The sequence below is a fragment of the Onychostoma macrolepis genome, chromosome 17, assembly GCF_012432095.1.
Source record: "Onychostoma macrolepis isolate SWU-2019 chromosome 17, ASM1243209v1, whole genome shotgun sequence".
Taxonomy (NCBI): Eukaryota; Metazoa; Chordata; class Actinopteri; order Cypriniformes; family Cyprinidae; genus Onychostoma; species Onychostoma macrolepis.
The window spans coordinates 15,111,889-15,125,233 of NC_081171.1; the positions used below are offsets into that span (position 1 = coordinate 15,111,889).

General features: G+C 37.2%; 1 protein-coding gene across 5 annotated transcripts in view; it reads left to right on the forward strand.

Moving 5' to 3' along the window:
- rps6ka1 (ribosomal protein S6 kinase a, polypeptide 1) overlaps positions 1-13,109 on the forward strand; it is a 67,538-nt gene extending 54,429 nt beyond the window's left edge. For 4 of the 5 annotated variants that reach the window (XM_058749038.1, XM_058749039.1, XM_058749040.1 and 1 more), the window contains 17 exons: positions 3,532-3,611; positions 3,691-3,797; positions 3,978-4,015; positions 4,106-4,248; positions 4,364-4,434; positions 4,919-5,007; positions 5,219-5,283; positions 5,357-5,459; positions 6,205-6,335; positions 8,207-8,332; positions 8,797-8,886; positions 9,026-9,184; positions 10,030-10,191; positions 10,442-10,518; positions 10,636-10,753; positions 10,844-10,981; positions 11,064-13,109. In XM_058749038.1, coding sequence (XP_058605021.1) covers positions 3,532-3,611; positions 3,691-3,797; positions 3,978-4,015; positions 4,106-4,248; positions 4,364-4,434; positions 4,919-5,007; positions 5,219-5,283; positions 5,357-5,459; positions 6,205-6,335; positions 8,207-8,332; positions 8,797-8,886; positions 9,026-9,184; positions 10,030-10,191; positions 10,442-10,518; positions 10,636-10,753; positions 10,844-10,981; positions 11,064-11,186 — 1,820 coding nt within the window. In that variant the 3' untranslated portion in view covers positions 11,187-13,109. The remainder of the gene's footprint in view (positions 1-3,531; positions 3,612-3,690; positions 3,798-3,977; positions 4,016-4,105; positions 4,249-4,363; positions 4,435-4,918; positions 5,008-5,218; positions 5,284-5,356; positions 5,460-6,204; positions 6,336-8,206; positions 8,333-8,796; positions 8,887-9,025; positions 9,185-10,029; positions 10,192-10,441; positions 10,519-10,635; positions 10,754-10,843; positions 10,982-11,063) is intronic. The other variant, XM_058749037.1, reaches the window with a different exon arrangement.
- Positions 13,110-13,345: the final 236 nt, after the last annotated feature.

Genomic DNA, 13,345 nt, shown 5'->3' on the forward strand with positions numbered 1-13,345 from the left:
CTTTTCCTACCCAAATTATTCCTTCCAGTCAACTTTGCATTTAATATGCTTTGATACAGCACTCTGTAAACAGCCACACCTTTCAGTAATGACCCTCTGTGACTTACCCTCTTTGTGGAGGGCATCAATGTTCATCTTCTGGATCATTGTCAAGTCAGCAGTCTTCTCCATTATTATGGTTTCAAAGAACAAGAGATAATCGTAATTTGTACTGTAGGGATGGTCATTTATTGAAACTCAAATGTAAATATTCTAATATTTTGAGATACTGATTTTTGACTTTCATGAGCTGTAAGCTCTAATCATCAAAATTAAAAGAAATAAACATTTGAAATATATCAGTCTGTGTGTAATGAATGAATATAATATACAAGTTTCACTTTTTGAATGGAATTAGTGAAATAAATCAACTTTTTAATGATATTCTAATTATATGACCAGCACCTGTATTTAGAGAGAGCCTTTAGAGAGAAATGCATCTTTACGGATTATGATTATAATTAAGGAGTTTTTGTTTTTGATTTGTTTTATTTTAAGTAGTAATTTAAATCTTTCTGTATAAATGTCAGCTTGTTGACATTTATACAGACTCAAAGCCTCATCTCCTGAGCCACTGCACAAAGGAACAAAATATATCCGACACAATAAATCAGTGCAAATAATTTTAATAAAGTTCAAATAGTTTTCAGTTTACACATCTGTTATGCTACATTTACACTAGTGCGTCTTCAATTTAAAACACATAGCTCAGACAGAATCATCATTTCTATTCATTTATTCTAGGTTGTTGAAGACTTCAAGAAATTGAAAATCTTTATCAACTTTCATAAGTGGGCGTTTTATTTTCTTTCACCATATGTTTTATTGTTATTAAATTCTGGTGTAGTGTGTCTAATTATTTGAATGCTTAAAAACAACTTAGTTTATTCAAATTTATTCTTAAAATAGCCTTATGAAAATTTTTCCTCAGAAATTCTGTGTTCTGTATCTGGCATGAAACATTAATTTCATTTATCTTTAAATTATTGAAAATCAAAGTTTATTTATTTATTTTGGCAAACAAAGGTGGTTTACTATTAAAATTAAAACATGGAAGAAATGTTGTGTGATCATTACTAAAAAAAAATAAAGTTTTAATAATTTTAATAGTAGCCTAGTAGTAGCAGTATGTACTGTCTGCTGAACAATAGTACTGTAATATATTTCTGCCGCAGTGTCTTCCAAGTTAAACCGAACTTTTATTTTGACGGGTTGCCGTGAATACTTTACAGTTCTGTGTGTATATGATATGATGCTAGTTTTGCTCAAATCAAACGGTAAAATGCTCATGAAGTGAGACTCAGAGCAGTTCTGGAGATATTGATCATGTGTTTATGTCCTCATTTAGTGAGACGGCAGACGCTGAAATCACCGCGAGCTTCAGTCTGTGTGTAGTAGCAGACTGCTCCATACGCTTCCGAGTCGCTCTCACGGATGTCAAACACTGATCAAAACACTGATTGTTCAATCTGCGGCGTGTCGCTTCTAGTCAAACACACCTAGGCCTCACTGACATTGATGAGATTAACCCCTTACGACAAGACGACAAGACGTTTTTCGATACTGGGTGGTATCGAGGCAATTCGGTCGGTGCCTAAAAAGTATCGAAGTCGATACCCAGCCCTAGTATCCACTGAAAAAAATGCTAGTGATCACGCTGGCGCCTCCAATGTCCTGCAAAGCGTGCGTTAGCTTCCACTCTCTGCACAAACTATTGGAGATAGGTTTCACGTTCTAGGTTTAACGTTTAAACATTGTTATATGTTTGAACTGTTTTATATCTATAGATTTTATTTTAGGCAAGTCGTGATGATTTGAGAAGGCTAAATTGGTCAAACATAGGCTCACTGTCTGCCTCTGGCCGCTTGGTCGTTACTTTAAAAAACACAAACTTCTATTTAACGAACAAATAAAATGCTCCAAACGTTTGACTAAACTAAAAAAACGAAATGAAATATAATCACTTTGTCATTACACACAAAGCTGAACTATTTTAATAGCCGTTTTGGGAGAAGGGGGGAAAAAATGATGGGCTCGAGCCAGTAATTCTGATAAGCTGTCGGACACGGGCCGGACCCTGAGCATCTCGGGCCAGGGCCGGGCTAGGGCCTAAATTTGAGGCCCTTGCAGGGCTCTATAAACATAAGCGCTGCACGTTTCAAAGTCCGGTGCTGCGCTGCTTTGTGTTCTGCCGTTACTGGGGAAACAGTTATAGGTCTGAAGTTTGAAAGCACCTCCTGCTGGCACAGGGTGGCAGTTTTTATTCCTTAAAAAGTCTTAAAATGTATTAAATTCAGATTCAGTGGGTCTTAAATATCTTCGGTCTCATTTCCGCAAAAGTTTCACCAGTCTGACGGACCCAGTGACTGTTTACAATCATTGGACAGACGGAAGATTCCCCCCGTAGTTACTGCGTCATCAGAGAGAGTTGCGGTAGCAGAATGCAGGTCGAATACCACCAGCTCGCTGACAAGCCTCCTAGCTGCTTTAAATGGGTTAATGCAAGTTTACTGAAAAATTGCTTGAGGATTTTACTTGCCCGACGGGACAAATAGCTTGATTAAAATTTAAGTGACATTTTATTACATTCAGCGTAAACAGCGATTGATAATGGATAGTGTATTTCTGGTATCAATGTTGCACTGTTGAGGCTCATGCTGCCTGTCTCTGTGAGAGACTTGACACCCTGAAAATGAGAGATTCTGAGGACTGTGCTGGTACTGCTTTCCCATGTAATTTCAATTAATGTTGACTGCAGAAGCACCATTAAAGTATCATAAAAGCAGCCTATTCCAAGACTTCAGAAGTCACGCAATAGATTTGTTTGATGAACATGAAAAATTTAAGTTGTTATTCACTAAAAATCTGGCCATCCATTGATTTGACAGTGAAGTCGTGTGAAGTAGGGAAGTCAGATTATGTTGGATCATTTCAGTGAATAAGTTGATTCATTGATTCAGTGATTCAGTCACAAATCAGCCTACTCTGATTCTCAGATTCAACTCACTGACTCAGTTTGGTTGCAATAGTTAACAGCTCTTGGATGGGAAGATAATTACTGAATAAAAACTTAAAGTTTGGTCTTTTGGCATTTGCATGCTTTTTGATGCTTCAGTCACATGATGGTGAGTAAATTATGACGATTTTCATTTTTGAATGAACTATTCTTTGAAATGTCACAAAAGGCACTATTATTGAATTGCTATGCTGTATGTGAATTTATTTAGTAGAAATTATTAAATGACTTCAGTTCAATGTTCCTGAATGATTCTAGTCCTTAAATTAATGTAAAGAGTAAAAAGATTTGTTTACAGTTCAGAGTCCATGTTTGCAGGGTCATTACGTTAATTTGAGTAATTGAACATCATAATCTTGCATTTTACCTGCTTGACGGAGGCCTTAAATTATAGAGGTAGCTGTAGGAGCTTATCATTAATGACTAATGGATCAGATTAACTTCAAGCACACTTCTTTGTGGGTGTGTGTGTTCAGCTTTTCAGACTGAGGGTAAACTCTATCTGATCCTGGACTTCCTCAGAGGAGGGGATCTATTCACCAGGCTGTCAAAAGAGGTATATAGTACTCATATCAACGAGCGCAATATTCTATTCTTTGTCTACATTGTATTCACACCATCTCTTTGGTGTTCAGGTGATGTTCACAGAAGAAGATGTAAAGTTTTATCTGGCTGAACTGGCACTTGGTCTAGATCACTTGCACGGTCTCGGCATCATCTACAGAGATCTCAAACCTGAGAAGTACTTATATACACACACACACAAAACATAAACTCACTGAGGAGATGCTTGACATTGTAGACACATGTACACACCATGAATTCAGCTACCTACTGTCAAGCGTGAGTGTGATGTTCTTTTAGATTTTTTATTTTAACGTGACTCACTTAACAAATACATTTTCCGTGTTCTATTTTCTAGTATCCTCCTGGACGAAGAGGGACATATCAAACTCACAGGTACAATAAAAACACTGGTTTACCAAAGGATTTAGACATACTTTAGTCATAATGTTAATTGGTGTATTTGTTTTTGTTTTTTTCTCTCAGATTTTGGACTGTGTAAGGAGGCTATCGACCATGAGAAGAAGGCTTACTCCTTCTGTGGGACAGTGGAGTACATGGCTCCAGAGGTGGTTAACCGGCAGGGACACATGCACAGTGCTGACTGGTGGTCATTTGGGGTACTGATGGTATGAACGGATTCATGCAGAAGTGGAGAAAACCTGCTTTGCTGTCAATTTATATTTTGTCTAATATTATTTGCTTTAATAGTTTTTTTTTCTATTTCTCTTTTTCTGTTTACAGTTTGAGATGCTTACAGGTTCACTGCCATTCCAGGGAAAAGACAGAAAAGAAACAATGAATCTCATTCTGAAGTGAGGATCCATTTAGTTTTGTTCTTTTTATAGCGTCTTTAAACAATGTTCTCAAATTTGTTTTTAAATGAAGCATTTAGGATAAATGTGTTTTATGTTATAATTAGGCAAATTTTTTCCCCTATGAAATTGTCTTCAGTGCATCATTTTCCATTTCATTGGTTTGCCTAATTTGTTACTAGCAAGCTGTTGGAAGAAAAACAAAATAAGCTGTTAAACAACAATTGATCTCTATCATGTATTAATATTGCCTTTGCCTGCACTAAATTAATACTTTTATTCAGCAAGGAGACATTAAATTGATCAAAAATGACAGTAAGTCATTTATAATGTTATGATAATTCAATTTCGAATGAATGCTGTTCTATTGGAATTTCTCATCGAAAACATCAAAATATCTTACTGAAACTTTTGTACAGTAGCATATATGTTGTGAACATTGATCAGTTTTTGAGTCATAATTATTTTTTGGTTTTCTCTTCAGAGCGAGGTTAGGGATGCCTCAGTTCCTAAGCACTGAAGCTCAAAGCTTACTGAGAGCTCTGTTCAAGAGGAACCCTACTAACAGACTGGGTAATAAATACACAGATTGTTTTATGTACACTTTTTAAAATCTAGTGTTTTAAAATGTAATCATGCTATAAGCTTCCTTTTCCAGTTAAGTCAATTTTATTATATTAAAATTATATTTGGCACGTTAGATAAAAGTAGTTGACAGGAGAATTCCATTTAATGTGCTGTATTTTCAAATTAAGTGTTTTATTCATACACTAACTGTTACCAGGATCTGGACCAGATGGAGCTGAGGAAATCAAACGGCATGCATTCTTCATGACGATTGATTGGAATGTAAGTTCTTCAGATCTATTGGAATATGTCTATTAAAGGCTTCAGTGCGAAAAAATATTTTATTTATTTTCAGAAACTCTTTAGACGAGAAATAAAACCTCCATTCAAGCCAGCTGTGGCCAGACCTGATGACACCTTTTACTTTGACTCAGAGTTCACTTCTCGTACCCCTAAAGGTGAGGGATCATTTCTATGATCTGTGTCTAGTCTCGTTACTACTTGTGCTCAATTTGATTTTTTTTTTTTTTTGGATCATGGCAAGAGTTGTTGACATTCAAAACAAACTACTGGAGAATGTAAAGAGATGGTTCACGTAAAAATGAAATTCCCCGCCCTCACATTGTTTGAAACCTAAACGATTGGTTTTGTTCTTTTAAAAACAAAAAGAACTGAGCAGAATGTTATCAGAAAGTTGCTCTTATACATATAATAAATGTGGATGGAGACCAGAGGCTGTCAAACTCCAAAAAGGATAAAAAATACAATTACAGCACCAGACGCTATATATCAAGTCTTCTGAAGCCTATCCCTGATTGAGGGGCAGACCAAATTGAAATTATTCACTAAAGTCTTGCAAGATTTGTTACATCTAATGATCAATTTTATTTCATGGAAAAGAGCAGCGTGAAAATTCTGCTCAGCATCTCCTATGTCACAAAAAATAAAAAATAAATAAAGAATTGAATGACATAATAATCACAATATAAATTTTTGGGTGAACTCTCTCATTCATAGTTTCTGAGATCTCTTCATGAATAGGGTAGCCATACAACAGATGGCTGTAGTTTCATCTTGATCTTCAAGCTGAACTCACTGCAGTAAATTTGGAACTTTGGGAATTTTTTTCAAATGTCATCAGCATGGATAATGTGGAATATGAGTGTGGGCTTCATGGTTTCTCTGCTTCTTGGCCTTTCTCAGATTCCCCAGGCGTTCCCCCCAGCGCAGGGGCTCATCAGCTCTTCCGAGGCTTCAGCTTTGTTGCCACAGCAATGCTAGAGGAGGAGGGCAAAGAAGAGCCCTCTCAGCCCCCTCCACACCCTGTGGTACAGGTTAATGATCTATTATATGTCAAAATACAGTGGGGAAAAAAATTATTTGGTCCCCTGCTGATTTTGTACGTTTGCCCAGTGACAAAGAAATTATCAGTCTATAATTTTAATGGTAGGTTTATTTTAACAGTGAGAGACAGAATAACAACAACAACAACAAAAATCCAGAAAAACGCATTTCATAAAAGTTATAAATTGATTTGCATTTTAATGAGTGAAATAAGTATTTGACCCCTTCGCAAAACATAACTTAGTACTTGGTGGCAAAACCCTTGTTGGCAATGACAGAGGTCACATCTCAGGAGGGATTTTGTCATTAAAGTCATTAAAGTTTCGAGGCTGACATTTGGCAACTCGAACCTTCAGCTCCCTCCACAGATTTTCTATGGGATTAAGGTCTGGAGACTGGCTAGGCCACTCCAGGACCTTAATGTGCTTCTTCTTGAGCCACTCCTTTGTTGCCTTGGCTGTGTGTCCACGACCCATTTTCAAAGCCCTGGCCCTGACGGTACATGGCCCCGTCCATCGTCCCTTTGATGCGGTGCAATTGTCCTGTCCCCTTAGCAGAAAAACAACCCCAAAGCATAATCTTTCCACCTCCATGTTTGACGGTGAGGTCACAGGCAGCATTCCTCCTCCTCCAAACACGGTGAGTTGAGTTGATGCCAAAGAGCTGGATTTTGGTCTCATCTGACCACAACACTTTCACCCAGTTCTCCTCTGAATCATTGGCAAACTTCAGATGGGCTGTACATGTGCTTTCTTGAGCAGGGGGACCTTGCGGGCACTGCAGGATTTCAGTCCATCATGGCATAGTGTGTTACCAATTGTTTTCTTGGTGACTATGGTCCCAGCTGCCTTGAGATCATTGACAAGATCCTCCCGTGTAGTTCTGGGCTTATTCCTCACCGTTTGATAGGGGATCAAATACTTATTTCACTCATTAAAATGCAAATCTATTTATAACTTTTTTGAAATGCGTTTTTCTGGATTTTTTGGTTATTCTGTCTCACTGTTCAAATAAACCTACCATTAAAATTATAGACTGATCATTTTTTTGTCAGTGGGCAAACGTACAAAACCAGTGGGCAAACGTACAAAATCAGCATTTAGCTGTGTTTAATGTGACATTCCTTGTCAGCTTTTATGACAGTGTACGACAGTATTACGGGGGCTCAGGTTAAACTTAAGTTAACCAGGGGAATGCTGTTAATTAGCACAGAACATAATTAGTTTTTTTGTACCTAGTTACAGTGTCCAGTTTTTCTTGTCATGGTTGTTTAAAGTTGATAAATTCTGTAATTCTTATGCAATGATGAAAGTAATAAGGATATCTGACTTTAACACCTGCAACTACTGTTTAAGGGGTGTTCACTTATGAAACCATTAAATTGCTTGAGGTTAGACTACAACTTGTTTTGAACCCTGAACATACTTCAGTCATTCTGCGATTTATGATTAAGTGAGCTTGAAATGGCTGACCACTAGGTAGCAGTATTTCTGTCTTTTCACTTTGATTTATGTAAGAGTGAGTGTAATGCACTTTAATGGAGATGATGATTCAGTGGTTAAATGTTAATGAAGGATGCTATTAGTGAAAATTTTGTTCTGTGCAAAGTAAATTGCTTTACTCTGTATTATTTATATCATCATACTGTGTCTATCCAGCACTCGTTGTGTTGAGTTCAAACTGTAATAATAGTTTGAAGTGTTTGAGCCTTGTTTAAAAGAATGTAATCAGTGTGTACAGTGTTCATTATAATTATTAGATTTTACTATTGGTGCCTGTGTGTGTGTGTGTGTGTGTGTGTGTGTGTGTGTGTGTGTGGCCGTTCTAATACTCTCTCTCTTGTGTATCTGTCTCCAAGCAGCAGCTTCACGGTAAGAACATCTTGTTCAGTGATGGTTACATACTGAAGGAGTACATCGGCATGGGCTCTTTCTCTGTCTGCAAACGCTGCATACACAAAGCAACCAACACTGAGTATGCAGTGAAGGTTAGAGCCTCACATCGTTAACCTCTCTAAATTTTGTACTGACGTGGCTTTGAATTATCTTTTCTTTCTTTGGCATCAGCATTATTGGTTAGGTTACCTAAGCATCTGTGACTCTGTTTTTGATGAAACTGCATTTTACAGTCGATTCGGATCCTTTTGGGTTTTTTTTAGAAAATAAACTGTAGTTAAAAATACTAAAATCTGTTTCAGACAGTATAAAGCTATATTTCTTTTATATATATATATATATATATATATATATATATATATATATATATATATATATATATATATATATATATATATATATATATATATATATATATATATATATAATATTTGTTGTTGAATGCTCTTTAACTGAACATCATCAACAAAAAGGCTATGTTCACTAAAAGAGTTTTAGATACATGTGGTCTTCAAGTAACTAATACTGTACATTATTTATTGTATAATTCTGATAGGTAATTGATAAAACAAGCACTGACCCATCAGAAGAGATTGAGATCCTGCTGAGATACGGCCAGCACCCCAACATCATCACTCTCAAAGATGTAAGTACAACAGCATACCATTTCACAATTAACTGATCTGCAGAAATCATCTGCATTATTGAAATGTAATATATGCACACAATACAGGGAGCTAAATACTCCATATTTAATTAAAAAAAAAAAAAAACTTCTGGTGCAGGTGTATGATAATGGGAAGCAGGTGTATCTGGTCACTGAGCTGATGCGAGGAGGTGAACTGCTGGACAGAATCCTCAAGCAGACGTTTTTCTCAGAAAGAGAGGCTAGTGCTGTGCTGCACACTATCACAAAGACTGTGGAATACTTGCACTGTCAGGGGGTGAGAAAACATGCATGGACAAACACAGTTACATTTGTCTTGTAGATCAAAACCTGCTACAAATATGTTTATAAATAAACAAAATATGTTATTATGATTCACAACTTGTGACAGAGCCTTTCTTTCCCCCTCCTCTCTAAGGGTGTTCCCCAGGGCTCTTCCCTAGGCCCTCTTCCGTTCTACTCCTCTCTGTTCCCTCTCCTCTGTTTGCAACAGTTATTGTGATTAAATAGTTTTATGTTGACATCTTTCCCAGAAGAACCACATTAGATATGCTTCTGAGGCCTAATATCATCCTTTTATAGCACATATTATAGCAGAGCTTGAAAAATGAAAAAATGGGCTCAAATCAATTCAATTAAACCACTCTTCCTTGAAATCTTACCCTGATATAATGGTAAACTGGGATTAGGGGCAATTGTAACACTTGTAGAATGGAAAAAATTGACTCAAATCAATTATATTAAACCACTCTTCATTTAATTCTTACCCCAGTATAATAGTAAAGAGGGATTGAGGGCAATAACACTACGTTTACATTTAAACATGTTGCTAAAATAATTTGTGCCATATAGACTTAAGTAATATTAAAACTATATTATTACTTAAGGTATCATCTTATTTGAGATGGTACAATTGCCTATTTTAACACTCAACGTGAAACTTTATATAATGTCTGTTTCTTTCTCTATTAATGGTACAGTTACAAGTTGGCGCATATAAATTTTGGCACCTAAAGATGGCAGATAGATGTGTAGCTGTCTCTGAATCATGCAGGAAAATTTTAATGATTTTTAAAATCCAACCAGGATTGTGTCTTTTTTGTTTGTTTTTTTTTCCACAAGGTTGTGCACAGGGACCTGAAGCCAAGTAATATTCTATATGTTGATGAGTCTGGAAATCCAGAATCTCTGCGCATCTGTGATTTCGGTTTTGCCAAGCAGCTCCGGGCAGATAATGGCCTCCTCATGACGCCCTGCTATACTGCCAACTTTGTAGCACCCGAGGTGAGTGTTTTTTCTCACAGTAGACGGAGGAATTCTGTGTAGACCAATAAACATATTAAATGCCCAATGTTATGAACTACAGTGATAGTGAAAAACACATTTGCTGGGACTTTGTGTGAAGTTATTCGTAGCAAAGGACAGTTTGTACTATGTGGCTTTAAATTTTCTGGTGTCAGTATGATCTCTGTACAGTACAGTTTTGAGTATTATTCTCAATAACTGTGCTGAAAGTTATCATTTTGTGTTGCAGGTACTGAAAAGACAGGGCTATGATGAGGGCTGTGACATTTGGAGTCTTGGAGTATTACTATACACTATGCTTGCTGGGTAAGAACACACACAAATTCACTCCCATTATTAATAAATATCGCACATTCAGTTTCCATGCATAAAATTTGAAAACACACTCACACTCATTTTTCCTATGGTTTTTAATTGTCCCAGTTTTACACCATTTGCCAACGGACCAGAAGACACTCCAGAAGAGATTCTGAGTCGGATAGGGAGCGGACGCTTTACTCTGACAGGAGGCAACTGGGACGCGGTGTCTGATGCTGCCAAAGTAGGCCATGACCCCACCCCCATCCACACAGCCATTCAAACCGCTCCGACAGGGTTTTTATTTTCCTCACACACATGATTTTCCATGCAGGATCTGGTCTCTAAGATGCTCCATGTGGATCCTCACCAGCGACTCACAGCCAAGCAGGTCCTGAAGCATCCGTGGATCATTCAGAGAGACAAACTTCCCAGCAGCCAGCTACAACATCAAGATGCCAAGCTTGTCAAGGTATCACAGCCATGAGGCTCTTACATTTATTATATAGAACAGTAAATGGTGGTCTATTACTTCACCAACTCTCTCCTCACAGGGGGCGATGGCTGCCACATACTCAGCACTGAAGAGTTCCCAACCACCCCCTGAGCTGAAGCCCATCGAATCCTCATTCCTGGCGCAGAGACGGGTGAAAAAGCTTCCTTCCACATCTCTGTAGAGAACGAGGGAAGGAGACATGGAGAAGTACTCCAGACTGAATGCAGTTGTGGAAAGGATGGATGGATGAAAGAACCACACTGAAGCTCTACAGACTAAAGACGGTCTCTTGAAACCCGCCCATGACATCAGCACTGCAGTGGAGCTGTCAAGCATGCTAGGCGAGGGAGGTGATTGGCTGATGAAGTTTGAGGGGCGTGGCCAGTGAGGGTTTCGTTCTCCCTTAGAAGTAGGGGTGTGTGTTTGTGTGTGTATGTGTGTATGAGAAAGAGAATTAAAAAAACCGGGTAAAGGATACTGTTATAAAATAGATGATATTCCCAGTGCATTTGTCTTGGTACTGTAATACCTAAATATCAACACTGCTGAGTTTCTTTTTTATTTCTCAGTTTTTGTTAGTTTTGCTTTTTGTTTATTTTTTTTACCTCTATAGTTTGTTCAACTGGATTTCGTGTTTGATCTGTCTCTTCTTGGAAGCTTTTCAGTTGTTCAGCTTACCAATCTCTCTTAGTCAGTCTCTTCCTAAAAGCGCAAAGTGGCCTTTAAGAGAAGCAGAGATGTTCCGGCATAATATTTCACCCACATGGACTAGTAAAGGTTAAATATATCTTCTATAATGATCCGTTGAGCATGTTCACACATCTATCAACCTAAACATAGTGGAGAATGAAAGTGCTTTTTGCATGGATTTGTACAATGCTGTCTTGTTTTTTTCTTGTTTTCACCGAACCCGGCACTTTTGCTTGGTGAACCTGTCAACACTGGTGAGGACTGTTCAGAAAATGAATTCTTGTGTTTATTAAAGTAAAGAATGAAAAAAAGTGTGTATGTGAGATGACATCTGAAGCTTGTGGCATGGAAAAATGTTGCTCTTGTTAGACCAGTGCTTTTTCTGGATATTGACTGCTGTCTCCTGTGTTTTGATTTTGTTGTTGTTGTTTTGCTTAAAGAGAAGTTATTTTATAAAGGCACATTGAGCACAAAAGTGTATAAATATGACAGCTGAGGAAATGATTTAATGATTGTGTATAATTTTACCTTGTCTGTCCTACTCCTTGTTCTCCCTGCCTTCAGAAGCCTAGTGTGGTGGAACTATCAGCTGTATTGTGCTCAGGCTGTTCTTGGCAATGCCTTGCAAATTCATGAAGCCTTGTCTTTTTCAAGTATTGCACCCTTTACCAGTCAAACACATCTTCAAAGTTTTAAGATGTGCTTGCAGTATTGTTTTGCATTCTCTTTTCTACCATTCTTTAATTAAGAATTATGAAAATGTCATTGCTCCAACATAAACAATTAGAAAAGCACCTAGTTCTGATTGTTTTGATTATTAAAACAAATAGTTTTACTAGTAATAGCTCACTCCAAAATGAAAATTGTGATAATTTACTCACCCTTATGTCTTTCCAAACCTGTATTGTATGACTTTCTATATTCCACAAAAGAAGATATTAAGTGGATTGTCCAAGCTATATATATATATATGTCCAGAATTCTTTTCAACTGGATGAAAGTGAAGTCCTGGTCCTTCCAGGACTTCACTTTCATCCAGTTGGAAAAAATGCAGCTGTAAAGTGAAATAGGTTTGGAATGACATGAGGGTGAAAAGGAAATTAACATATTAATTCATTATTCCTTTAAATCTTTCCGTCACTTTAAAAACAGTAACTGGAACACAATTTGGAACTGTCCAAAGTGTTAAAAAACATAGGCATAGTCTGTCTCTGTAATTGTGCATTCTGTTTCTCCCAAACCTTATTTGCTCTTTGTGTGGTATTAGGGGTTATTCTTGCATAATCTTAAAAAAAAAAAAACAATTGTGATTTATTTGTCTTTCCTTGAAGAAAAAAAAAATAGCTTTATTTGCTGGGAGTCACAGCATTCAGACGTATTACTGTGTAAATGTGTTTGTTTCTCCTGCCTGATGTTGGGGTGGGTGGGCTGGGTTGTTTGTGGTAAAAGGGTGCAAATTAACACCCTTTGCTTTTACAATAAAGGGGCTGAAAGAACCTTCATCTTGATGCCTTTCTATTAAAGAAAAGAAAAAAGTATGATTTGTCCTGTATCTCTTGCTTAATCTTTCTTTTCTTTTTCAGTCACTGAATCATAATTTGGCCCATGTGAGGTCTCCACCTCAATGTATTTGGCAGTCTTGGGGCATAT